Source organism: Drosophila subpulchrella, chromosome 3L, assembly GCF_014743375.2.
Source record: "Drosophila subpulchrella strain 33 F10 #4 breed RU33 chromosome 3L, RU_Dsub_v1.1 Primary Assembly, whole genome shotgun sequence".
Classification (NCBI taxonomy): Eukaryota; Metazoa; Arthropoda; class Insecta; order Diptera; family Drosophilidae; genus Drosophila; species Drosophila subpulchrella.
The window spans coordinates 9956957-9982689 of NC_050612.1; the positions used below are offsets into that span (position 1 = coordinate 9956957).

A 25733-nucleotide genomic window follows, 5' to 3' on the forward strand; every position below is an offset into this window, starting at 1 on the left:
TTATTTATGGCTCAAATGCCAAATCTAAATAAATCCCAATGCATTGTAAATTATCAACGAAATTTGTGCTAATCATGAATATACAACCAGGAACGCATTGTTAGGATGCAATACAATTGTTTATATATTTTTCAACATTTTCAATAATTTAATTTGTTCTACATTTGCATATGAATATTTATGATTTGCGCTAAATATTTGACTAGTTATCTGTGACTAAATATTTCGTCTACGATCGTTGCCGGCGAATGCAATTAACATCTACTCAAAAATGGATTTCTACTTGTGCTTTTGCTTGGACATGACGGAAACGGAGGATCCACCGGTTGTAATTGCGGATCCCAGACAGGTGTTGCTGCTTTGGGGCAAGGAGAGACCAGTGGCATTCGGTCCCTGGATGTTGTGATGGCTGTGCCGCTGCTTGAGCATCTCCTTCCACTCGGACTCCAGCCGCACATAGGAGCCACCAAGCGGTTGGGCATTCTGCACCAGGCACTGATCCGTTCCGGTCTTTTTGGTCACATAGTTGGCAACCTGCTTCATGATCTTCTCCTCAAAATCTCGCTGGTGATCCTGGTTGCTGCGGGCCGACAGCTCGCCGGACCAAAAACGACCCGACACATCGGTGGGACTGCTCAGTTAGTTCAGGTAATTATGGTATATTAATATCTGAATCCTGTTTATCTTACCGCTTTCTTGATTTTTTCCCACGTGTTTTCCTGGGTGGAGGACGATGCTCCGACTCGCAACCATCGCTGCTGGAGCTGTAATCCTCATCATCATCGCGAACATTGCGCATGCGTGGACGCAGACAACGGGCATCGTCCTCGCTGGTGGAAGTCGTCTCGGAATCGGTGCTGGTGTCCATTTGGTAGCGCGATCCGCGCATCCGACGGCTCACCCGGTGGTTGGTGACTGGGAAATAGAGATCGTATCCTTAGATATCTTCTGGAAGCTAACTACCCACCTCTCTTTAGCACACTGTCCATGCAGAGCTGCGGTAGGAGACCTTGACGACATCTCTGGGGAGTCAGGGAGATTCCCTGCCAACTGGGACTGATCTCGCCGGCGGCTGCCAGTTCCTGGATCCTCAACGGTGGCTGCTCACACAAGGCATAGTTCTCGCCCACCAATTGGGCTATGGCCAGGATGGCGCGCTCACGATCCGTCTCCACCAGGACACTGTGCTCACGGAACTGACAGCCCTAAAAAAAAGTACAAAATTAACTATTAGGTGTGATTGCTCAATGTTTTTAGTTCTTAATCTGTGATAGAAACTAAAGGTATTTATTGTTTTTTTGATTTAACCAATAATAGGGAACTAGGGATAAGTATTATCAATCATTAAAATCAGAGGAAATCTGACCTCTGTCGTTGCTTTTAAATATATCCAAAGCTTATAACCTTATTGCTCAATGTCATGTTAATGTTTTAGTTTGTAATCTGTGATAGAAACTAAAGACATTTATTGTTTTGTTGATTTAACCAATAATAGGGAACTAGGGATAAGTATTATCAATCATTAAAATCAGAGAAAATCTGACCTTTGTCGTTGCTTTTAAATATATCCAAAGCTTATAACCTTATTGCTCAATGTCATGTTAATGTGTAAGTTTGTAATCTGTGATAGAAAGTAAAGCTATTTATTGTTTTGTTGATTTAACCAATAATAGGGAACTAGGGATAAGTATTATCAATCATTAAAATTAGATGAAATCGCACCTTTGTCGTTGCTTTTAAATATAACCAAAGCGTATAACCTCTGGTTAAAAAGTTAATCATAAAATCAATTTTAACATGACATTGAAGAATCCGACCTTAATCATAGGTCCTAAATATATATTGTAATTAAATTTATACAAACATTTGGTCCCGGCAGGGTCTCATAGCGAAAAGCTTGCTGTCCGCAGCAGGAGAAGCGTCCGGCGGGTCCGGCATTGCCCACGGGACCCAGGAAGTTGGGTGTCTCCGGATGGAAGCGGCACCAGTGCATCTGGTAGACCGGAAAGTGAGCCTCGCAAGTGCAGCAATAGAGATAGTGACAGTGACCCCACAACTTCCAGTACACCTTCCTCCAGGACTTGAGCTCCTTGAACAGCTGAACAATGTACACGCTTAGATCCCAGTTGGCATCCCGCACATGGTGGCTCATCAGTTGGCCCCAGCGATTCAGCCGGATATTGCTGGGCACACAGCTCACATAGGATTTCATGGTGTTGGTCACGCAATTGAAGCATCGCGAGCATCGAAACAACCCGGACATGCTGTAGAAGTGACCCCTCAGGGCTTCCGGATCTGGTTCGCTGAGGGACTGAATCAACTTGGTCCACAGACGAGGCGTCACTCTTTCCTTCTTATCCCTCACCATCTCCAGCTCCAGATTGGTGAACATGGCCGCCAGTCGGGTGACTAGGGCATCATTGAGGCACGAGAGATTCGTGGATGTGCGAACCACCTCGCTGAGATGGGCATGACAGAAGGCCAGGCACTCGAGCAGCAGAGGTTCCATCTGCAAAAAACTGGCGGACACCAAAATGGGCACCACATTATTGCCATCCAACTGGGGTCCGGGGCTCTGGTTGGGAACTGGCAGATCCTGGCTCTGGGCACTGTGCTTGATCCACTTCATCAGCCAGTCGAAGATGAGAATGTCGCAGTGCACCGAAATGTCCATCTCCTCCAGCCTTTGACCCGCAGTCACGTCGGCAAAGTAGCCCATCTTGGTCACCAGCAGGTGTTGCGGGCAGGTGAAGTCCTTGGAGGTGTTCTTCACCTCGTCACAGACGTGGATCACCACTTCCGGTCTGGCATAGGAAATTGTATAAGCTTAGTTAATAATGTATCAATTTAAAATGATTATTTTATTTATTTAAAGGATTTTCTCTTATAAATGTATAAGACCCGAGGATGAGAAAAATGATTATTTTATTTATTTAAAGGATTTTCTCTTATAAATGTATAAGACCCGAGGATGAGAAAAAATGAACCGCGAATTCTTTAGGAGAGTGCTTTGGGATGGAAGATGGGAAGTAAAGGAGCCGAAAATTCTTGAGAATACTAACTACCTCTTTAAAAGACTTAAGTATTTATTTGAACCACTCGTTTAATGTTTAATTAAATTAAATATATGTAAACAAAATATTTAAAAAGGATTGTCTAACAGATTCTCCACAGATCTAGGATACTTACTCCTTTCTCTCCTGCCTAGCATGCTTGCTGTCCTTTACCAGCAGCAGAGATTTGCGTCTGCCGGCGTTCAAACCAACTGGCTTGGGAATTGGCTCCTTGATCATTGCCCGCATCATACTATTGGTGGCCTGATCTGGATGCAGTGCATCTCCTCCGTGATGAGCCTGCTGCAAGCAGGGAGCCGAAGGAGTAGCTGCCGGCAAGGGACCATGTGAGTGGCCCAGCTCCATTAAAGATTTGGATATTCCTGAGGGAAGAGGAGCCGCCGGGGGAATTGGATTCGAAGTGGGAGTGGGCGATGTCGGGGTGGGAAGCTCCTTGGGTGGCTGGAGCTGCTTGGGTTTATTCTTGCCATTCTGCAGCTGTGTGGGCAAGGGAACTGGGCAAATGAAGGCCAACACCGAATCCAGGACACCCTCATTGATGACCGCATCCAGTCGCTCGCCCAGTTTGGGATGCAATCCCCGATAGGTGGACTCTAGACGGGATGGGCGGCTTTGGTGACTGTGTCCCGAACGCAGGACACTGGATTTCGCCTCCTGCAGCAAACGACTCTCGTCCGTGTGGCGAATACTGGTATTCCGGGCGGGACGTCGTAGTCCCAGCAGTGAGTTGACCAGCGGATTGTCCGCCAGTTGGGCAAAGTCGAACTCGTCCTTTTTGGAATTCCTCTTGGTTGCGTTCGCAGGAGCATTGCCGTCCATCGGCGGCACCGGCTCCCTAGTGTGTGGTTTCCCCATGTCGGAAGTAGCCTTCGCTATCATATCGTTCACATGACAGGACAGTTTTAAAAACTCTAAAAACTCGTTCAAACTGATTTGAAACTCGGCGCCATTCCCCGAATCGATGGATTTCTGGGCGGGAGCCGGTGGCGTTTCCTCCGGCTGGCCAGCCGAGGAGGCTCCCTCGTCGGAGCCCGATTTCTGCATCCTGGCCAATGCACAAATCAATGGGAATTGGCCACTATTGATTGATTTGTCCGTTGCTCTTAACAACAGTGCAGTTCAGAATAAACAAAATGGAAAAAACAATGCAACTGGTGACTCCAATTGATTTTTCAAATGCATTTATACCATCGAACTTTGAACTCTTGTCTATTACTTCACTAATAACATTAATATAACATTAATTTTTCGGCAGTCGATACGAACGGTTGTGCCATTCTTGTGTTCTCTCAAGTAATAAACCTTCAATCTTCCGAATTGAACCACCCCCCGCGACCCCGCGCCTACCTATTGATTTCTTATCAGCAATTCAAATCAGCAACTACTGTCTTCGTCGCCAAAAACCGTCGCGTAGTCAACTGAAGACGAAAAAATGCTTGACCCCCCTGGAAACGACCCCCCGCACCTGACGGGAAGTACCTAATTATCGCTCGATCCGACAACAACAACGACGGTTCCCTAGCAAAGGTCACGCCGTTTACATTGAAAACAAGGAAGAACGCTTTAGTCGAGTACCTCGACTATCAGATACCCGTTACTCAGCTAAAGGGACCAAAGGAAAATGGAGATATGCAAGCAGCAAAGCGAGATTGAAAGGCGCCACCTATCGGCGGTAGACAAATTTAAGCGTTGTGGGCGATAGAGTGGGCGTGGCAAAGTTTTTTTTAGATCAATCGATAGGTATTGATGAGACCAATACATTTCAGTTAAAATTTTTTATCTGGCACGAAAATTGTGGGCGCCACAGGCTTGGGCGGCTTGTGGGCGTTAGAGTGGGCGTGGCATATTCGGGTAACAAACTTGCGCTGCGCTCAAGCCTACGGAATCTAAATCTGAAGTCCCGTTTCTCTATCTTTGATGTTTTCCGAGATATCCGCGTTCATACTTACGATTTTTTGAAGTTTGTGGGCGTTAAAGTGGGCGTGGCAAACTTTTTTTTAGGTCGATCGGTAGGTATTAATAAGAACAATACATTTCTGTTAAAATTTTTGTTCTAGCATCAAAACTGTAGGAGCCACAGTTTTGGGCGGTTTGTGGGCGTTAGAGTGGGCGTGGCACTCTTCTGAAACAAACTTGCGCTGCGCAGGAATCTCAGGAATCTGCATGCCTAATCCCAGTATTGTAGCTCTTATAGTTTCCGAGATCTCAGCGTTCATACGGACAGACGGACAGACGGACATGGCTAGATCGACTCGGCTTGTGATCCTGATCAAGAATATATATACTTTATGGGGTCGGAAACGCTTCCTTCTGCCTGTTACATACTTTCCGACGAATCTAGTATACCCTTTTACTCTACGAGTAACGGGTATAAAAATCATTGACGTAACCGTTGGAGGAGTAGTTGAAGAATGCAAGAAACTTAGAGATGGAAATATTTTGATCAAAACCAAAAACCAGACCCAAACGGACAAACTCTTTAATTTAAAAATGATCCCCGGCGACATCACTGTAACAGTCTCAGAACATCGATCGTTAAACACCTGCAAAGGAGTAATATACTGCCCAGACCTAAATGGAATCGATACCGAGGAAATCCTGGATAACTTAAAATCCCAAAAAGTAGTCGAAATAAGAAAAATTACCAAGTATATACAACGCAAACCAACTGACACTGGATTATTAAGAATAACTTTTTCGCTACAAAATATCCCGGAATTTATTTACGTCGGTTACGAACGTGTTAAGGTACGCACTTACATTCCACCGGTAATGCGTTGCTTTAACTGCCTGCGATTCCGGACACCCATCCAAGCACTGCAAAAACGCCGAACTATGCCTTTCTTGCAGTCAACCAGCCCACCTCAATCTCGAACTGGGAGAGTCATGCACCAACAACTTAAGTTGCATCAACTGCACGGACAGAAAATACCCCAACAACAATCACCATGCCAGAGATGGTATGTCCCGTCCTTATCACCTACAAGGAAATCCAGGCAATCAAGGCCATACAAAAAGTAAACAACCGCGAGGCTTGGACCATTTACAAGGTGAGTTCCAAAGTAAACAGGACTTTAAGAAAAAGCACAGAACATAGTTTTTTCGGCAAAATCAATTTATTTTATTCAAAATAGTCTCCTTCTGCTTTAATACAGCGTTTTTCACGGTCCAAAAGCATGTCGAACGAGTGTTTTAGCTCGTTGCCCGGTATGGCCGCCACTATGCCGGTGCAAGCCTTTTGAATGACCTCTACGTCTGCATAACGCTTTGCTTTCATCGGAAATGCTTTTTTTCGAAAAGGTAGAAGTCGCACGGTGCCATATCAGGTGAATACGGGGAGTGGTTGATGGTTAAAATGTGATTTTTGGTCAAATAGTCGGACACAAGCGTCGATCGATGAGACGGCGCATTATCGTGCCACAAACGCCAACTTCCATCTTCGCGATATTCGGGCCGAACACGTCGAATACGGCGCAGTAAACGCTTCAAAACTCCAAGGTAGAATACCGCATTAACGTTTTGGCCGGGTGGAACAAATTCTTTGTGGACAACACCCTTGGAATCATAAAAACAAATCAGCATTGTCTTCACTTTTGACTTCTCCAGGCGCGATTTTGGGTTTCGGCTCGTCCGGCGCCTTCCATTCAGCACTCTGGCGTTTCGTTTCGGGATCATATTGAAAATTATTGTAAAGGAAGTTCGGGTCTTTTTTTGCCTCTTTAATGATGTCCTTCAAATGTTGAATTCTGAGCAATTTTTGGACGTCAGTCAATTTGTGCGGAACAAACCGTGAACACACCTTTTGTAAGCCCAAATGTTCGGTCAAAATGCGATAAATCGATGTTTTCATGAATTTCAATGATGATTTCGGCTGATTTTTTATGAATTTACGCACAGTTTCGATGGAATTTTCGGTGATCACGGATTTTGGTTGGCCCACATGTTCATCGTCATTTATGTCCTCACGACCACTTTGAAAACGTTGAAACCACTCGTGCACTCTGCTACGGGATAGGCAATCATCGCCATAAACTTGTTTCATCAATTGATTTTTACCAATTTTAAAACAAAACTTAATGTTGGCTCTTTGTTTGAAGCTAATTTTCGCACCGATGACAAAAACATACTGACACTTAAAACGCAATAACCTCACTTCCAATAGATGAAATGTCATGAAATTTTTACTGGAAGTCGATAAACGATAGCAGATTCTAACGCACCAGTTGACATATAGATGGCGCCACTAGAGGGCGCTAGATTCAAAAAGTCCTGTTTACTTTGGAACTCACCTTGTACAGTTATGGTCGACTCCAAGCCGACCTATTCATCCCACGTCATACCTTTACAAAAATTGTACGTCTTCGGTTAGGACACACTAACTTAACCCATAGCCATCTTTTTACTCGCCCTCCCACAATACCCTTTTGCCCCCTATGCAACAACGAAATAAGAACACCTCGACACATCCTAATAGAATGTTCCTATCTCGATTCCATAAGATTGTCTCTCTTCAGTTCCAAAAACCCCTTACAATCCATATTTATACCCAGCGCACCACAAATAAAAAAATTCCTTAGTTCTAATAATATAATTAATGAAATTTAATAAGCTTGTTAACTTATAGATAAATGATGTTATGAAATGAATATTGAAATTTGTTATCTAGTTTTTAAGCTTAAGGCCACGTAGCTATAGCTTAATTTAAGTTCGCCTGTAAATTTTACATTATAGTCGAACATTTTTATAATAATAATACTTGGGAAATGTCTCCCGGACCTACATACGCCTTCGATTGTTGTCGAGGTAAAAGGAATTTCTTATTTATTTTATTTAACTCCTTAATATTTACACGAGATAAGGCTAAGTCATTAAGAGATCCAAGTTCAAGTGCAAGTCGCCCATTGATTATTGTTAAATACTCTGGAAACGTAAACTGGAAAAACTAAGTACACAAAAATGTAAAGTTAAAGTTAGCAGTCATTAGATTTGCAAAAAAATATATATAAACATGTAAGATATGTACCTACACGAAATGAAAACAGTTATCTTAGTGAGCTTAGACAGCTTTTAAATTGCCCCAAACCCTTTTTCAAACCTTAGTTTTATGATGACACCGCAATAAAGTACAAAGTTTTATTAAATTTGTAATCAGCTCAAGTTTTTATTTGCCATCAGTCTTTCTAAGAGTCTCTCTCAAACTTTCCTCTGTGCACGTATAGGGTTCCCAAATCCTTCCAGGTTCCAGGTCCAGTGATATGGGTTCAGATCCTGCAAGTAAACAGAAAAAACTCCCTAGGTCTGTCCGGGAATGTGTTTGAGTGTTGGTCGGCGGTCAGAGCTTCGGGTAAAGCGTGAAAATGTGGCAGTCATTGAGTGGAATCGATGGGGAATGGTGACCATCTAATGGGTCAAACAGTTCGGATTGCTACGGTTCGGATTGCTATGGGGCCAAAGGGACCCGGAGCGATGATCTCCGGGCCAAAATGTAGGCGGATGTGTGTCTGTTTCTGGGATATTTGGTCTTCTGTCAAGACATGTAAGTGTTAAAAATGATTGCATTAGTTTTATACTACGTATAAGGAAGCTGGGATCGGATCGAAACGACTGGACCCTCGACTTTGAAGTTAGGTAGCAGTGATAATAACTATTATAATCCCCAATTGGGAGCTAGGCTCCGTTTAGGTCTTTGGAAGTCTTTGTGGGGCATAATTGGTAGCACCCCTTTGATTTTCAGCTTGCTTTTGTTGTGTCCAACTCTCGTTTTTGGAACTTTATGGGGTTGAGGGTGGAGAATGGGGGCTTTGTGGGGTTTGGCACACACGATACACACATCACTGTTTGATCACTGCTCTCATGTTAACTTAAGTTCGTTCATGGTATTGTTGTTGGTTGTGGTTGTTGTTGTTGGGCGTCTCTTTAAAGTCTCTTTCTCTCGCTCTTTATATTTTGGTTTTGGTTTTGGTTTTGGGTAAATAAAGTTCACAATTTCTCTCTTTCATTTTGTATTTTTTTTCTTTTTGTGGTTTAAAATATTTAATTAGCATTAAGATCTCTGCTGTTTTGAAATTTGCTTAAGTCGTAAGTTTGTTTAAATCTTAGTGTGGGTGGTGGGGGGTGTTTGGTGACCGGGACAGAGAGAAAGGGGGAAAGAGAGTTGTATCGACTTTAGACGATAGCCGGTTTTCGTAGGTCTAGGATTTTTCGGTTTTATCATATTAACTTTTCGCTTATACCGTAACGCATTCAATATTTATCTTTGAATTTTCACACGCGAGAGGATTAGGATTACACTTTCCGATTCTAGCGAGGCCAGCAGCACGATCTCGATCTCGATCTCGATCTCGACATCGATTTCGATGCGGCCTAGCGCCTGTTGTCCCGATAGTTTCGCTGGCCGCCGCCACCGCCACGCTCGCGAAACGGTCGCGAATCCCGCGAAGATCCACCGCTGCGATTTCCGTACTCCCGTCGACGAGCGCCCGCGGAGCCGTTGTTGCCGTCCCGATTCCGATAGCCACCGGGTCCACCCATTCCGCCGCCGGATCCTCCACCTCCCATGCTTCCGCCGGCAGCCGCCTGGGCTGCAGCTACCCCGCCAGCTCCATTGCTACCGCCATTGGCTGGTCCGCCGTAGACGGGAAAGCCTGGCGGTGGCACTGTGGGCAGGCCAGCGTTCTTCCAGGCGGCAAACTCCTCGTAGCTCGGCGCCTTATCGAAGCCCGGTGGTGGTGGCCGTTGTGGAGGCGGATAATCCGGCAGTGGTGGTGCACCCGGTCCATCGTAGTACCGCACCGGTGGCGGCAGCTGCTCGTACATGGCAGCCGCTCCCGGTGGCAGGGCACCAGCTGCTCCGGCCCCTGCTCCTGGCATCGGCAGCTGGGCGAACGGAGGAACGAAGGGCAACGGCGGTAGTTGACCATGCATGTTGCGCATGTAGTCCGCCACATAGGCTTCAGCAGCTGCCGCGGACGACATGTAACGCTCCCACGACGGCATAGCCATGTCACCCGGTCCACCGGGTGGTGCTCCTCCTCCACTGCCCATCTGGCGGTAGGGAGAACCGCTTCTCTTGAAGCCACCGCCCGGTGGGAGGCCCATGCCATGATGGTGACGGTACGGGCGATGGTGTGGTGGTCCGTGGTAGCTCCTCTTGTGACGCATAGGACCCAGCTGGTCGTGACTGGCTCCTCTGCCACCGCCGCGGCCTCCTCCTCCGCCGTGGCCACGCGAAGAGAGACTCCTGGGCGGCTTGTAGATCACGTGGATGCCCTTTTCCCGCATTACTCGAGCCGTCTCCTTGGATTTCTTGAGTATTGGGGTGAGTTCGATTTGCTCGTCCTCGGGGAAGAGGCGGCACAGTTCGCCGCCGATCTTGGGCTCAATCTCCTGGCCGTCGCGACCGATCTTCACCGGCTTGCCCTCGTTCCAGGTGTTGTGCAGATGGAGGGTGGCGTTGAAGGACAACTCCTTGCGGCAGATCCAGTCAAGCTCGATGACGCCGCCCAGCGCCTTGGACGAAATACTGGGCGGCAGTACCCAGGCCACCTGGGGAATGTCTCGCCGGGAGGGAGCCGCCATCCGGGCAAAGCCTGCAAATTTACCTGCATGGAAAACAAGATTGCAATGATGTTTGTGTTGGAATTGTGTGTGGGTTTCTATATCTTACAAGTATTAACATAAAATGGTAAGTATAAACTACTAAGAAATTGATTAAAGATCAAGGTAACATAAGTCACATTTGGTAATACACATTTGATAGGAAACATAGCTTTTCAACTGTTTTTTAAAGACGAATGACTAAAAAATAATTATATTTTTATAAAGATATACAAATATAACAAATGAGAAACATAAAATATGAAATGAACAGACTTCCTCACCAAAGACAGCTAGTTTCACCAAAAACTACTAGGAAACCCAAACTGTAACCTACCACTCTCGTTCACCGAGAAGATGAGCAGCACATTTCTGGCCTCCTTGAAGGCCTGGTTAAGATTGGCGTCGTTCTGCGGCAGCGTGGCCCACACGCTCTTGCTCTTGGACAGCTGGACGTTGTCGCTATTGTTGGACTTGATGAGGAAGAAGCGCGTGTCCCGGAACAGGTAGTTCAGCTTGGTCATGTAGTCGTAGCCCTTCTGTGAATGTGGCTGCGAGCCAACACCGCCCGAATCCTTTTCTGGCGTGGAGCTCTTGGAATTGGGCTTACCCCGGCCATTGCCGCCACCATTGCCTCCGTTCCTCTTGTGCTGGGTGCCCGAATCCGAGTCGGAGGACTCGCTATCGGACTCCAGGGCTGGAAGAGCTGGTTTCTCGTCCTCCGCCTCGCTGGCATCGCTCTTGTGGCCCACGGAATCGTTCAAATTTGAGGGTTTCTTGGTGCGCGACTTCTTGGCCGCCGGCTGGCGCTCCTCGGCAGGCGGGGACTTGGCCTTGACTTTTTCGGGGGACTCGGAGGAAGTGGATTTCTTGGACTCACTGCCTGTGCGTTTCTTTTTCTTGCCACCATTCAGATCCTCGGGCGTGGGCTCCCGTTTGCCTTTGTTTTTGGAGGAGGAGGACTTCGAAGACTTGGCCTCCACCGTAGGCTGGGGGCTCTCCTTGGCCAGCTTCTTGGTCTTCCGCTTGCCACTGCCCACCAGCGAGGATGTGGCAGTGCTCACCGAGCTGATACTGGGCTCCGAGTCCGTGGAGTCTCCACCATTCGACTCCGACGCCTCGCTCCTTGTGTTGAACTCAAAGTCCTGCAGCTCCTCGGCAATGTCCGCCTCGTTCTCGTCCAGGCCCAGGTGCACTGCATCCAAGTCCGCCATCTCGCGCATCGGCAGCTTTTGTTTACCTGCTCCGCAATCGGTAATCGGAAATCGGAGTGCCGCAGATGAATGGAGCACCCACGCACACAGACACACAGACACAAAGCAAGAAAAATATAGAGAAAAAACGCCGATCGATCGGCAAGGTGAGATACGGTCGCCAAAATCCGGCTGAATCAACACTCACTGGCTGCCCTCGGCATTAATTGTGTGGACACCGGTGTAGCGCCACTTCCTTTCCACTTTCCACCGCAATAATTCGGATTTGGAACGCGAAATTGCACAAATTTTACAAGGTTTTACACACAAATTCTGCGTCAGCGGCGCGGCGACGAATTGGCGATGGCGTCAGAAGAGTGCGACTATATGTGCTGCAAGCGGCCAATCGCGGTTTCTATCGATAGGCGGATGCAGGGCATCTGCAACAAGAAAAGTAGCTAAATGTAGCTACTTATTGGTGGCCAGTGATTTGGCTTTTATGTTTTATTAAATGTTATCTTAGTAATATTTGTCTTAATATAATTTAATTTTTAAGTTATTGGGGTACTATATTAATGGTGTGACTTGCATTTATTAAATGTAAATTTGCAAATTCAATTTTAAAAAAATAGCCAGATCTAGCTATCAAGCATTCGAGTGCCCAGCAATGCTATTATCGATTAAGTTATCGTTGCAGTCGAAGCGAGGTAAACAAAATGCACCAGAACCAGTTGGATTTTCCGGCTTTTCCGCTTTCCCTGCTGGACGACAGCGATCTGGAGCCGCAGAGATGCTATGTTCCCGCGGTGGGGGATCCTCCAGGGACGGGATGGTGTCGCTGTCACCTTTCCGATGGCAGTTACGCAGTTTGTTGGGTTACTCCGCGTGCCGGCAGTGAAACTTGTTGCTTCCTGGATGGCATGGTAACCTCTTCGTCCCAATTCTCACCCACCAATCAGCGTTTGGTGCTTCTGGAGCCACTGAAGCTGGTTTCCTGCCTGGCAAGGATTCCCTGCGTTGTCACAGTTACCCAGGAGCTGCTCCAACGCCCTCAGGTCTCTCTGGAGGATCTGGAAGACGATGTGCGAGTCTTCCTGCGCCACCTGAAGCTGACCAAAGGATGCTCCGTGCAGCACAGACGTCTAGCCCAATTGGGCATCGCCAGTGTGGAAATAATCGAAGCTCCAGGGGTTGCTGGTGACGAATGTTTTGAAATATCCCGAGATGCTGAACTGCTCCTGGTGGACACCCGATTGGGAATGCCCTATCCTTTGATTTCCAAATTAAAGTACCTGCCATACAGCTTCGAACAGCCCATGGAGGACTTGGAGCAACTTCTGGAAGCCTCTAGGAGTGGTTTCTCGTACAGATTCCCTACTACCGCGTTGGTTGTGGGACCTGTGGGTTGTGGAAAGAGTCGCCTCCTCGGAGAGTTCCTGCATCGTCACAACTGCAACTGCTTCTACATCACAGCCAGCCAAGTGCTGCGATCTTATCCGGGAGAAACAGAAGAGGAGCTGAGGAGAATCTTCAAGGCTGCTGAAACTTTTAGGGAGCAACTGCAACCTCTATGTAAGGCTTAAAGACTTCCGTACATTTCATGAAATAACTAATTATTATATCCATTTTTAGTGACCATTGTGATACTCATAGAGGATCTGGAGCTGCTTTGCCCCTCATCGAGTGTTACAGATGCCAAGAACTCCAGCAGTTCCCTCCGCATTTCAGCGCAACTCTACAAACTGATTGATGCACTGCCTCAGGGCATTGTTTGTGTGGCCACTTCGGGAGCTCCAGACTCTCTACATGAACACGCGCGCAGGCGTTTTGTACGCGAGGTGTCCATCGAGATGCCTACCGAAGAGCAGCGCAAACGGCTCGTAGAGGATCTCTGCCAAGCACATGATCTGGAACTCACGGAGTCTTCACTCGATCACATAGCCAGGAATACACAAGGTTTTGTAATGGCGGATTTAACACTCCTCACGCGCCGCGTGCAACAGGAACTGATGACCAAAAATGGATCCAATGTGGATCAAATCTTCCGTCAGTCGCTGCTCCGAACTCAACCGAGTGCCTCGCGGTCCACGGATGTGCTGGTGTCAAAAATGACGGCTGGTTTCGAGGTTATCGGAGGAATGGAATCACTGAAACGCACCTTGCAAGTCTCCGTCCTAGCGGGTTTAAGGCAGAGTGCTGCCTTTGCCCGATTTGGATTGAGTCTGCCCAAGGGAGTGCTGCTCTATGGACCTCCCGGATGTGCCAAGACCACCATTGCCAAGTGCCTGGCCAAAGAGGCTGACATGACCTTTATTGCTACTTCGGCGGCGGAGGTTTACTCGCCCTACGTGGGATGCGGAGAAAGATTTATTTCGAGGATATTTGACACAGCGCGAAAGAATGCACCTTGCCTGATTTTCCTGGATGAGATTGGTAAGTCTCAGGCGATTCATGGGAATTATATGTGACCCTAATATGTATTTCATACATTTCATAGATTCCCTGGTTGGCAGAAGGACAGTCTCAAGTGGCGGCGGTGGTGGTCAAGTTCAGCTGAGGATTCTCTCCACACTGCTCACCGAAATGGATGGCATTGTGGGTGGTGGCAGTCAGCAGCACATACTCGTGGTGGCGGCCACCAATCGTCCGGATATGATTGATGATGCCCTGCTGCGACCTGGGCGCTTCGACAAGCTTATCCATGTACCAGCTCCGGATGTGGACTCCCGCCTGGCGCTGCTGAAACTCCACGCCCAACGAATGCCTTTCCATGAGAATGTGGTGCTTGAGGAGATTGCCTCCCGTACTGATCGATATTCCGGAGCTGACCTGTGTAATCTCTGCAACGAGGCGGCAATTGAGGCTTTCCAGCGTGACTTTGAGGCCACTGAAATTGAGCTTCAGGACTTTGAGAAGGTCCTGACCAAGCAGAAATCCTCGCTCACCCAAAGTCAAATAGATGGCTACTATAAGTTTGCTTATAGGTTTTTGTAAAACGATTTTTTGCAGGTAAAATTGATGTAGTAGCTGGTTACTTTGTTACTTTTGCTTAAATAAATAAGGATTTTTTATTAACTACTATTAAATCTTCTTCATTTACATGTTTGCAATTATAATTTTATAGAATTGTTAGAGGTCCAAAAGACTCATAATTCTTATTTAATTTAAAATTTAACCGTAAGTAATATTTTCGCGCCCACCCTGATAAATCGATAGCAGTTATCGCTGTCAGCTGTTGCAGCGATAGCTCTGTGCAGCAGCAAAACAAAGAAAAACAGAGAAAAAGTTAACACAATTAAGCGTAGTAAAAAAGCCTAGATTATCGCCAAAACACATAGGCAGTGAGTCACGGGAAAAAGCTTTCCGGCCACAATGGCAGATACCCGTAAAGACGCCGCGCCGCCGAGCTACGAAGAGGTCATGAACAGTCCCTCGCAAGGTAGGTAATGAGTACTCCAAAGATCAGGTGTCCTTAGCCCGGTTTTATTCCAGATTCCCGGTTGATAGCGGGCGTACACCAGGGGGCACCTAGTGCTCCGCCCCCCAACATGCACATGCCCACCTACGGAGCATTCGAGACGACGCCGGTCAGCGTGGTGATTCAGCCCACTCCGGTCGCCATGCCCACGGAGATCATTGTGATTGGGGGATGCCCTGCCTGTCGCATTGGCTACCTGGAGGATACCTTCTCCGCCTGCGGCGTGTGCTGCGCCATCTTCTTCTTTCCGCTGGGAATCCTCTGCTGCTTGGCCATGCGCGAGAAACGCTGTACCAATTGCGGAACGGTCTTCTAGAGGGAATTCCCCAGAAATCACCCAAAAATACATCCCACTTCGCTTTCGGCGTGGTCTTCATCAAAAATCATGGGAGATGTCGTATGCTCCAGCTGCAGAAAGGTCTTCTATAGGGGATTTTCCATTAAAATCACACATACATACATCCCCCCTTTGGCTTTCGGGGTCGGCACCAGTTACAATTCCTTATAATGACTGTTTCTTTTGATATCACAAAGCTCCAATACTTTTATTATTGTTAATCGTTAGCTCACAAATCATTAAATGTTATGTGTAAATATTATTCCTGGCTGTTTGCGATGTGCCCCCGATTTCCAGTCACTGTCAGGCGATTGCTTATAAAGAGATTGGTCATGTACAGTAGAATCCGCTTAACCCAAACCTCCAAAAGGTGATTTTATAAACGAGTTATCAGAAAAAGATTCATATATTATTGTAAATTACGAAAATGTTTTTTAAGAAAAAGCGAAATTGATTTTAACTATAAGTTTTAAATTCCAATCATATAAAGGCACTGTTTTATTAAAAGCGAAGCCAAGCATGTTTTAATCGAATGTAAAATAAAAGTTATGGGCAAAACATCCCACATTTAAAAATATTCAGTTAATAGAATTTTTACATTTTACAGTTGTGGTTAGGTTTGACTCATAGAAAGCTCCATTCATAAAAGTTCTGGATGATTACTGTATCTACGTATATATTGTGCACTGCAAGCGTCGTCGAGGCGCGCTTCCGTTAAATTCAATTGAAATATAATGGGGGGCGGTTTTGAATTACGCCGCCTGTCCACATTCTCCATACTGTAAACAAGTGTAGTGCTTTAAATGGAAGTCAGATCGACCCATATATACCCTTAAATATACTTGCGAATTGTATTACTTTTATATCATCAAATATTCAATGTCATATACTATAAGATTTGATATATTTTCGCAGCTCGATGTTCGTTGTCTAAAAGATTGAATACAAGATGTTATGAATAAATCCAAATTGGATATACCCCTCTATCGGATTTCATGGGCACAGGGTATCACAACAAATTCGCCGGCATCCACATCCGCCGTGTCGGCATCTTCGAGTCAACAGTCGTGAATTTTCTTTGCCGTGGACATGACCAGTGTTCGTCTCCTGTTCCCGCTGTTACTTCCAGTGCTGCTGGACGCAGTTGCTCCTCCACCTCCACGGCGACCCAATGTGGTGATGGTGATCTTCGACGATCTGCGTCCAGTAATTGGCGCCTATGGCGATCCGCTGGCCAGCACTCCGTATTTAGATGATTTTGCCCGGGGAAGTCATGTCTTCACAAGGGTTTATAGTCAGGTGGGGTTTTAAAATTACTACTTACCTATACTTTACTAACAATACCATATATGTTTAATATTTCTTTATAATACTTTTAAAAGTATGATAGTATGATACTTACTTTCTTTAAATATTTAACAGCAATCTCTGTGTGCACCCAGTCGGAATTCCCTGCTCACAGGTCGAAGACCGGATACTTTGCATCTGTATGATTTCTACAGTTACTGGCGCACTTTCACCGGAAACTTTACCACTTTGCCGCAGTACTTCAAGGAGCACGGATACTACACCTACAGCTGCGGAAAGGTATTCCATCCTGGCCTGTCCTCCAACAACACGGATGACTATCCCCTCAGCTGGTCAGCTCCTGCATTTCGTCCTAGAACCGAGCAGTTTATGAACTCGCCGGTGTGTCCAGATAAGGAGGGAATTCTCCGGAAGAATCTCATCTGTCCCGTGGAGCTGCAAACGCAGCCGTACAAGACTCTTCCAGATATCGAGTCCGTGGCGGAGGCTTTACGCTTTGTTGAATCCCGGAAGAATAACAACCGAGAGCCCTTCTTTCTGGCCATGGGTTTCCACAAGCCCCACATAAACTTTCGGTTTCCACGGCAATTTCTGTCAAGATTTAAACTCTCGCAGTTTTACAATTACACGGAGGATAGTTTAAAACCACCGGATATGCCGGCGGTGGCCTGGAATCCCTATACGGATGTTCGTGCTAGGGATGACTTCAAGCACTCCAATATATCCTTTCCCTATGGACCGATATCCCGGCATCAGGCCGCTCAGATAAGACAGGGATACTACGCCTCGGTGGCCTATGTGGATGATCTGTTTGGCAAGTTGATTGGTGGACTGAATCTAGATGAGACGGTGGTGGTGGTGCTGGGGGATCATGGCTGGTCCTTGGGCGAACACGCCGAATGGGCCAAGTACAGCAACTTCGAGGTGGCTCTCAGGGTTCCACTGATCATTAGAACGCCGCAGTTTCCCTTAACCCAAACGAAGTACTACCATGCGATCACAGAACTCTTGGATGTGTTCCCCACTTTAGTGGATCTGGCGGGATTACCTAAATTGCCTTCTTGCCAGAATTCCCAGGAGTTGACCTGCGGCGAGGGTAAGAGTCTTTACTTCCAGCTTATGGGTCTGGGTAGAGGTTAGTTTGTGTTTAGATTTTATTTAATTTCTTTATGATAAATATCTAATTACCTTTTAGCTGATGAGCATGTGGCCCTCAGTCAGTATCCTCGACCCGGAATGCTGCCCACAAAACACCCAAATAGCGACAAGCCCAAGCTGAGGAATATCAAAATCATGGGCTATAGCCTTAGAACCGATATCTATAGGTATACCTTGTGGGTGAGATTTCATGCCCAGAACTTTAGCAGAGGTGAGTTAGAGATTGATTAAAGAATGTTTAGGATTAGGAAATATAAAAGAGCTGGCCAATCTAACAAGCACAATTTTTTTTCTCATTTTAACTTACCGTTAATTTTATTTTATTATTTATTTTGTAATATCTTCATAGTTAACACTTTGTGCAAATTTTTTTTTAGTTAAAAAATGTTTCAATCGTATTAGTGTTACTTATTAACAATCATTTTAATGTTACAGATCCTATTGAGTCGATTGAAATAAAACGTTTCTACCTCAACCTTATAATTTTTCTCGAAAAAAAGACTAAAATTAAAAAAAAAGTTTTAAATTATATTTTCCAAGAAATAGTTTAAAACACAATATTTCGTGGTTTATAAGTTTATTCATGTAATTTTTCTTTACATAAATTTTTTATGTATTTATTTTTTCAGACTGGCACGATGTGTATGGCGAGGAGTTGTACGACCATCGCCTGGATTCTGGAGAGGAGTTGAACCTGGTGCCGCTGCCCGAGTTCGATGATGTGCGCCAGCGACTGCGCCGGCGTTTGATGGAGGTCGTGGGCAGCTAGTGGAGATCGGAGATCCTCCACTCCCCCCCCTCGGGGAATCTCTCTCTGATTTTGAATAAATTCATAAGCAATAAAGGCAGCGCGACAAACGATCTCGAGACGGCGAAATATCTTGTCGCCATAATTGGAATTTAATACTTCCGGTTGGGCAACAACGCTTGCGAGACGCCCAGACATGCTGCATATTTTTCGCTGTAATTTCTGCGATGCCCCCGTCTTGGAGGCCGCCTTCCTGCCCCCTGCTCCCTGCTCCCTGCCCACCAGCCCATACACAATATACAATCCGATCCACGCCGATCCGCGCATGCGTGACTGGTGTCCATTGCCTTTTTGGCTTCGTTTTTGTGAATTTTTGTGAATGAAATTTCATTCAACGTTGGCGGCGCGCGTCTCGCTGCGTTGGCGTCGGCAGCGACGTCGACGCCCAAATCGAGAGAGGATGGGGAGAGGAGAGTGGGGCCATAGAGGAGGGGGCTACGTTGGCGACGTAGCTCTTTTTGAGCTTTCATTTTCGCTTTGGTTTGTTGCCAGGCGAGTGAAAACCAAAGCACAGAAAGAAATTTTCATGGTAGTTATAAGACATTTCTACAAAAATTAAGATCTATTCTGATACATAAAAAATGCTTCCAAATTTTCGAAATAAAATATAAGGTGCCTGAAAGTAGGCAACAAAATATTTTTATCTCAAAAAGTATTGAAAATACCGTTTAAAGTTAAATAGTTCCTAAATCTGAGAACATAAAATATTATTTTGTTATGATAATAAGCTATATTAGTTATTGGTAATGACTTTTTAAAAGCTTTATTATAAAAAGGTTTTTGGGGCATTCGCATGATGATGATTGGAGATCATGAATCAATGATTGGAGATCATATATCATCATCATGGGAATGCCCAAAAAAACTTTTTATAATACAGTTTAAAAAAAGTCATTACCAATAACTAATATAGTTTGTTATCATATGAAAATTATATTTTATGTTCTCAGATATAAGAATTATTTTATTTTAAACAGTATTTTCAATACTTTTTGAAATAGAAATATTATTTTTGAATAAGATATCCGAATTGTGTATGATGAAGATTTTTTATCTAAGATCAAGTATCTCCTTTACAATAGCAGGCCCAAAATAACAATACATTTTTCTCTGTGCATTTCCCAGTCTGGTAATTAAATCTGCAGCCCGCTGCTTGATCGATGTGATCCCCCCTCCCCTGCGGACCGCCTCCCCAACCCCCGCCTTTAACCCACTCTTTCTCTACGTGCTCTCTAATGTGCATATTTGGTGTGGGCTGCGTTTTGGGTTCGCCATGTGGGCTGTCTTTCTGGAGGTGATTAAACTGCATTTTGGCAGCACTTTCAAGCACACACACTTGCGCCGGCGCATTTCGAAAAATATGTGTCCCAAAGAAGGCGTGGTCATTTCAGCTTTATGATTTTTGTCATATTTCTCGAGAGTTTGTGGCTTTTACAATTCCATTCACTAAATTTGGTTGATTGTGGTACAATTTTTTTGCGAAGAAAACTGTAGTTTATTGCCATTGATTTCTTGTAATTTTATTTGTTAATAAAATTGGAAAACAATAAATTCATACTTTTAGATAAGTTTAAATTAAAAAGCTTAAACATTCATTATAAAGTTTCTATATTGAAGTTTTCAAATAAACCGAATTTAACGAAAAACTGGATATATCATAATATATATTATGACTAGCTATAAATATTTTAAAAACGTTTCAAAAACAAAAATAAATATATTTTTTTATTAGATGTGTGGATTTAAATAGGTAAAGGGTTTTTGTTTATGAAATATTTGTAAACCATAAAGTACAAGAGATATTAAAATAGGTATATGAGGTAGGCAGATGACTAAAAGCTCTGTTGGTAATAGAACTACTTAAGGTGTGTTTACCCCTCCATCTGCCTGCCGTCCCCCACCCCTGGGCAATATTATTTACCACATCCACCTACCATAACTTATTTTTACATTGCCATTTCCGTTGTGGGCTTTCCTCTCATTCATTTTCTTTACCGTTGCTTTGTTGACAGCCTTTTTCTTTAATTCGCGCTAGTGGTCCTCCTCCCAAGGGGTGGGTCTCCACTCCATTTCCCTTTTACCCCAATTTGGCTATGCATAATGCAGCCAGGGGGGGAGGGGGAGGGGAGTGGGGCGGCAAAGTTGCATATAACATGGCCATATAGCTCGTGTGGGGCCTTTGGCTTGGAGTGTCTGTTTCGGTTTTGAGTTTTGCGGCTAACCGCAGCACAGTCGCATAGCGCGTGTGTTATAATAATCTATGGCACTTTAGAGGTTTAACCGATGGCCGGATAGATACAGCCACAGATACAGATGGAAGTAGAGATAGAGATACAGTTCCAGATAGGCTGGCTTAGATGGATAGCATGGCCAGATACCCAGATAGTCGGATACTCGGATACCGGCTGGGAGCCGTGGTAAATGTGGCAGACACTCGGGCGGGCTGGCTCTAAACTGTATTATATATCTATGGCCATAAAGCCCACGAGAGCTGATTTCGACTGGCATATACACAGGGGAAAAAATGATCATATTTTGGTCCAGTCGACCGAACTACCATTTTAGGGAAATTAAACGAGGTAACAATCAGGATTAGAAATTTTACTATATAATACATAATCTGACATTTTTAATAGTTCACATTTCCCTAACTAATTTGCGTCGCATAAACAAAAATGAAAAATGTTCCGGAACTAATTTGTACGATCTATAAAAAGCAAGGACCAGAACCAGAAGAATACAACTTAAGAGGAAGTCTTGAGATCCTATCACTATGAGCTTGGCAAGCCTTATTAAAATTTGCGGTAAGACCTAGATAAAGTAATAAAAAATCTTATTTTTTAAAATGTTTACTGTTCATCCTAGTAGCTATCGTTTTTATTGCGGGAAGTCCACCTCCCCCACATTGCGGTAAATGCCATTCAACTATTTCTTCATATTAGAGCAGGGCACAACGGTATTGGAATACTTTTTAGGCTGCGTTTTCAAACCACATATCTGTTTTCGAGCATAACTTATGCTTTAGTTTGGTATGATCTACACGTTTTGTAAGACCTTGTAAACAATTAAAAATATGTAGTATTCCAAAATGTGTGTTTACTCGGGGAGTTTTAGAAATAACATTTTTTTTTTAATCCAAGAAATTTTTATAATGGTTACTAATGACATAATGTACTTAATTTCAAGTTGTATATGTTATTAGTGTAAATATATTTTTCAAGTGTAGTCACAAAATATAGCGAATAATGCGAATACAACTTTAATTTGAATTTGTAGGCTGCTTTGCCGTTTATTTCTAAGCAAACTCAAATGCGTGGGCGGCTGAAACGAAATTGCAAAAGATGCGTAGGCAGCGGCAGAGACGCCGGCAGAGGCGTCGGCAGAGGCAGCGGCGGTCGGCCGAGCGGCAAAAATGCGACAACAACAACTAGAAAATGTGTACAAAGTGGATATAGTTCATCAAGCGGTCTGAAGTCGGCGTTTTACCTACGCATCTGACGATGCTCGAACAGCTCACATCTCATAGCGCTCAGATCCAAGTGTAAATCGGGTTCTCTAGGCCCCCTACATACTTCTCGTGCACTCAGAAAAAATATTAATGCCCATAAGGAAACAAAATTTAACGGGAGAAATTGTTTAGAATTTGGTAGTCTTCTTAAAACGGATTATCAATTAACTTGTTGATGGAAAAAATCGGAGAAAACTTATTCTTTTAAATATTTAAATGTAAGGAATGGGTCAATAAATTTTAAAAATAGAATAAACTTAAAATAAATACTTTCAATATAGAAAAACATCGCACTGATATCCAAAGCTTAAGCCCCTTTTATAAACCAGTTATAAGAGGAATACATTATGTCAGAAACAAATCTTCTTTTTAAACAAAATAAGCACCGCAATCCTTATTTTGAAATTAAAACATATACTAAGCTTTAAAAACATATTCTTTTCAAAGTGTAGTTGTACTCTTAGACATAGTTGTTGCTGCCGGCCTCCCGCTGTAAAAATGCTAATTTTCGTTGACATGCCATAGTTTGGCTAATGACGAAGGTTGTTTGTTAGCTTTGTCAGTTGACTTGACGCCGTTGCCAAAAAAAAGAGTAAAAATAGAAGAGGAGACTTAAAACTGGTTACCATGTGTGCGATAGAGTAATACGGATGGCGATGGAGGAGAGTTTGGAGGAGTGAGGGGTTCAAAATTTCTTTTGACGGAATTTCCATGAATTAATACCGCTGCCGGATTATGCCGCTCCTCAGGTGTCCGGCACTTGTGTGCCTTATATATGGCTATATACCGATATAAAGTCGGAGGCTGAAGCAGATCTCAAGCTGTGGCAAACAGGAATCTTTCACAAAATTTGCCCCTCTAAACGATCTTTACTTGATTGAGAATGAAATCCAATTCAGTAGCTTGAGCCGAACAGTTGATTTTTTGGTCAGATAACAAGGTTACCAAAGATCGAGCTGGAGATTCATTCATTAACCCAATATTAATTTGATTATTCGGTCTTGTAGTTATTCATGAAGCTAACAAAACCATAATAATTATATAAAATGAATAATTTAAGAAGTGATGGTATTGCAGATGGCTACTAACATATTTTAGCCAGTGGTCTTTAAGTATAACATATTTTAGCCAGTGGTCTTTTAAGTATAGTGTGGAGAAATGTTGGCGATGAGAAGGTAATGGATCTCGTGATCAGTAGTTTCATTTCACTGACGTTTATTTGTTTTTAATAAATACTTATAAATACTTTTCAATTTTAAATATGTTCATAATTTAAGGACTAACAAATATAAATTTAATAAGAAAATTATTAAAGAAAACATTTAAATATGCAATTGACATTTAAAAAACTAATTTGCTTCGCTTAATAATGTTTGTAAATGTTTCCGGCACTAATTGGCTTGATCTATAAAAAGCGGTGACCGAAACAGAAGAATTCAATCTTAAAGCAACTCTTGAAATCCAATCATTATGAGCTTTGCCATCCTTATCAACTTGTGCGGTAAGAACTTTGTAATATATGAAAATGTACTTAATAAAATTTGTTCTTTCTTATTCCTAGTAATTTTTTTATTGCAAAAATGTCACCCTTATTGTGATAGACCTCCTGCAAAGTAATCCCAATTTATTACATAAATGGTTATAATCTTGTAAACCTTTTCAAATAAAAAGAATTGCCATCGAATGTTTGTTTATTGACTGTCGCTCCTAATATATACATTTTATTAATACAAAAGTTTTTTATAATAAGTAAGAATGGGGTTTCGGAAAAGCAAATTAGTGTGTTAGCGGGCTCAAGCCTACCGCCGACTTGGGTAAAATTCTATACAAAATTTTTTGTTTATGTATGTCCACAGCCTCTGGTTGTTTTAAAAATAGAGCTTATGCAGTAGGGAGTAAAATTAAATACCTTTTAATTTTAAGTATGTTCATATTTTAAATTATTTTAAAATCTTATAGAAAACCTTGAAATATGCAACTGACATTTAACAGATGTGACATTTTTAGAACTCCCACTATAAATAGCTAATTTGTGTCGCATAATCATATTTAAAAATGTTTCCGGCACTAATTTGTTCAATCTATAAAAAGCGGGGACTTAAACAGAAGAATCCAATCTAAGAGCAACTCCTGAAATCCAATCATTATGGTCTTGGCAACCCTTATTAAGCTGTGCGGTAAGACCTTTGTAATATATGAAAAACTTTCTTAACATAACACTTACCTTTCGTCTTCTTAGTGATTGTTTTTCTTGCAGAATGTCCACCAGGTCAACCACATTGTAACAGGCCTCCTTCATTATAGTCCTAGTTTTTTTCCTAAATTGGATATAGTTAATAGTTTACCCATCTGATAAGCTATTGTAAACTTTTCAAATAAAAAGTATTTTTTACGAATGTTTGTTTATGGATTGTCACTTCCTTTAATTATATTTTTTAAATACAACATTTTTCATATCAAGTAGAAATGGGATCTCAGAAGAGGCAGTTATTCGATTCATAAAACCATATACAACATTTTTGTTTTAAAGTAAGCTACAAACATTGTGTTTCCTACGCCCACAGCATCTGTGTGCTCTTGGCATTTGATCAATGTCAAGGCCTGATCACTTCATCAGACCATAACTACGGTGAATTTCGGATAAGTAACCCCTCTGCTGCCGCAATCAATCTTGACCAACAATAGCGGGGCAAATAATGAAAAAAATTAAATAAAAATAAAAATGAAAAAGAAGATGACAAAGTCAGAAAGAAATTGCTAAACAGAAAATTTTTTGTTGAATGAAATTCACGCAAGATCGGACTTTTGACCATTCAGAAGGGAATGGCATACAAAATGAAGTGGAAAAGAGGGTCTTCTGCTGGCTGTCTTGTAGCAACAAAATAATTTATTGAAATTCAAATTTATTATCTTCCCCCTCCGTCCCGCTGGAGACCATCCAAAATCGGGCTTGGCCAGGTCGAAAGAGATTTTTCGGTCGCGGGCAAAACCAATTCAGCTGGAATGCAGGCCCGAGCACAGCACATTTTGGCCCAGAGCGTAAAACGAAACGAAACAATCAAGAATGAGTGTAGAAATTCCACAATGAGCCCACGCAGGGATGCCTTTCGGGGGGCTAAGATGGTATAGGGGGGCTATGATGGGGTATACGGTATATGGGAGGGGGGGATTCCGGATCGGAGTAATCAACGTTTAGCCGAACGGATTAAGCCGAGAGCCGTCTTTGCTGGCATAAGCAAATATATGTAAAGTTATATACTCAAAGCCCCTGCA

General features: G+C 43.6%; 5 protein-coding genes and 2 long non-coding RNA genes across 8 annotated transcripts; 5 read left to right on the forward strand and 2 right to left on the reverse strand.

Annotated features, from left to right (window-relative positions):
- Nucleotides 1–91: 91 nt before the first annotated feature.
- On the reverse strand, nucleotides 92–4118 carry LOC119555286 (uncharacterized protein KIAA1841 homolog). The gene is made up of 5 exons (XM_037866595.1): nucleotides 3190–4118; nucleotides 1865–2804; nucleotides 968–1205; nucleotides 690–915; nucleotides 92–631 (listed from the first exon to the last, which is right to left on the reverse strand). Exons 1-5 carry the CDS (start codon nucleotides 4116–4118, stop codon nucleotides 280–282), a joined length of 2685 nt encoding a protein of 894 aa, XP_037722523.1. The 3' UTR covers nucleotides 92–279.
- A 4941-nt stretch (nucleotides 4119–9059) lies between these two features.
- Nucleotides 9060–12237, reverse strand: LOC119553697 (YTH domain-containing protein 1). The gene is made up of 3 exons (XM_037864253.1): nucleotides 12072–12237; nucleotides 11008–11910; nucleotides 9060–10675 (listed from the first exon to the last, which is right to left on the reverse strand). Exons 1-3 carry the CDS (start codon nucleotides 12085–12087, stop codon nucleotides 9438–9440), a joined length of 2157 nt encoding a protein of 718 aa, XP_037720181.1. The 5' UTR covers nucleotides 12088–12237; the 3' UTR covers nucleotides 9060–9437.
- Nucleotides 12238–12553: 316 nt separating this feature from the next.
- On the forward strand, nucleotides 12554–14871 carry LOC119555095 (cell division control protein 48 homolog B). Its single transcript, XM_037866313.1, has 3 exons — nucleotides 12554–13435; nucleotides 13496–14296; nucleotides 14361–14871. Exons 1-3 carry the CDS (start codon nucleotides 12580–12582, stop codon nucleotides 14855–14857), a joined length of 2154 nt encoding a protein of 717 aa, XP_037722241.1. The 5' UTR covers nucleotides 12554–12579; the 3' UTR covers nucleotides 14858–14871.
- Nucleotides 14872–15108: 237 nt separating this feature from the next.
- Nucleotides 15109–16032, forward strand: LOC119554676 (brain protein I3). Its single transcript, XM_037865679.1, has 2 exons — nucleotides 15109–15302; nucleotides 15356–16032. The coding sequence occupies exons 1-2, from the start codon at nucleotides 15236–15238 to the stop codon at nucleotides 15655–15657; spliced, it is 369 nt and encodes a 122-aa protein (XP_037721607.1). The 5' UTR covers nucleotides 15109–15235; the 3' UTR covers nucleotides 15658–16032.
- Nucleotides 16033–16408: 376 nt separating this feature from the next.
- LOC119554675 (iduronate 2-sulfatase) lies at nucleotides 16409–18993 on the forward strand. Of its 2 annotated transcripts, none has more exons than XM_037865678.1 (4): nucleotides 16409–16977; nucleotides 17101–18082; nucleotides 18182–18355; nucleotides 18774–18993. In XM_037865678.1, exons 1-4 carry the CDS (start codon nucleotides 16768–16770, stop codon nucleotides 18911–18913), a joined length of 1506 nt encoding a protein of 501 aa, XP_037721606.1. In that variant the 5' UTR covers nucleotides 16409–16767; the 3' UTR covers nucleotides 18914–18993. The 2 variants fall into 2 exon arrangements, with proteins under 2 accessions (XP_037721606.1, XP_037721605.1); XM_037865677.1 differs by having other exon boundaries at nucleotides 17101–18121; nucleotides 18774–18984.
- A 2523-nt stretch (nucleotides 18994–21516) lies between these two features.
- Nucleotides 21517–22041, forward strand: LOC119554415. Its single transcript, XR_005219822.1, has 3 exons — nucleotides 21517–21531; nucleotides 21589–21756; nucleotides 21821–22041. It is a non-coding gene; the product is annotated as an uncharacterized LOC119554415 (long non-coding RNA).
- A 1865-nt stretch (nucleotides 22042–23906) lies between these two features.
- Nucleotides 23907–24856, forward strand: LOC119554263. The gene is made up of 3 exons (XR_005219809.1): nucleotides 23907–23961; nucleotides 24022–24637; nucleotides 24700–24856. It is a non-coding gene; the product is annotated as an uncharacterized LOC119554263 (long non-coding RNA).
- The last annotated feature ends 877 nt before the right edge of the window (nucleotides 24857–25733 follow it).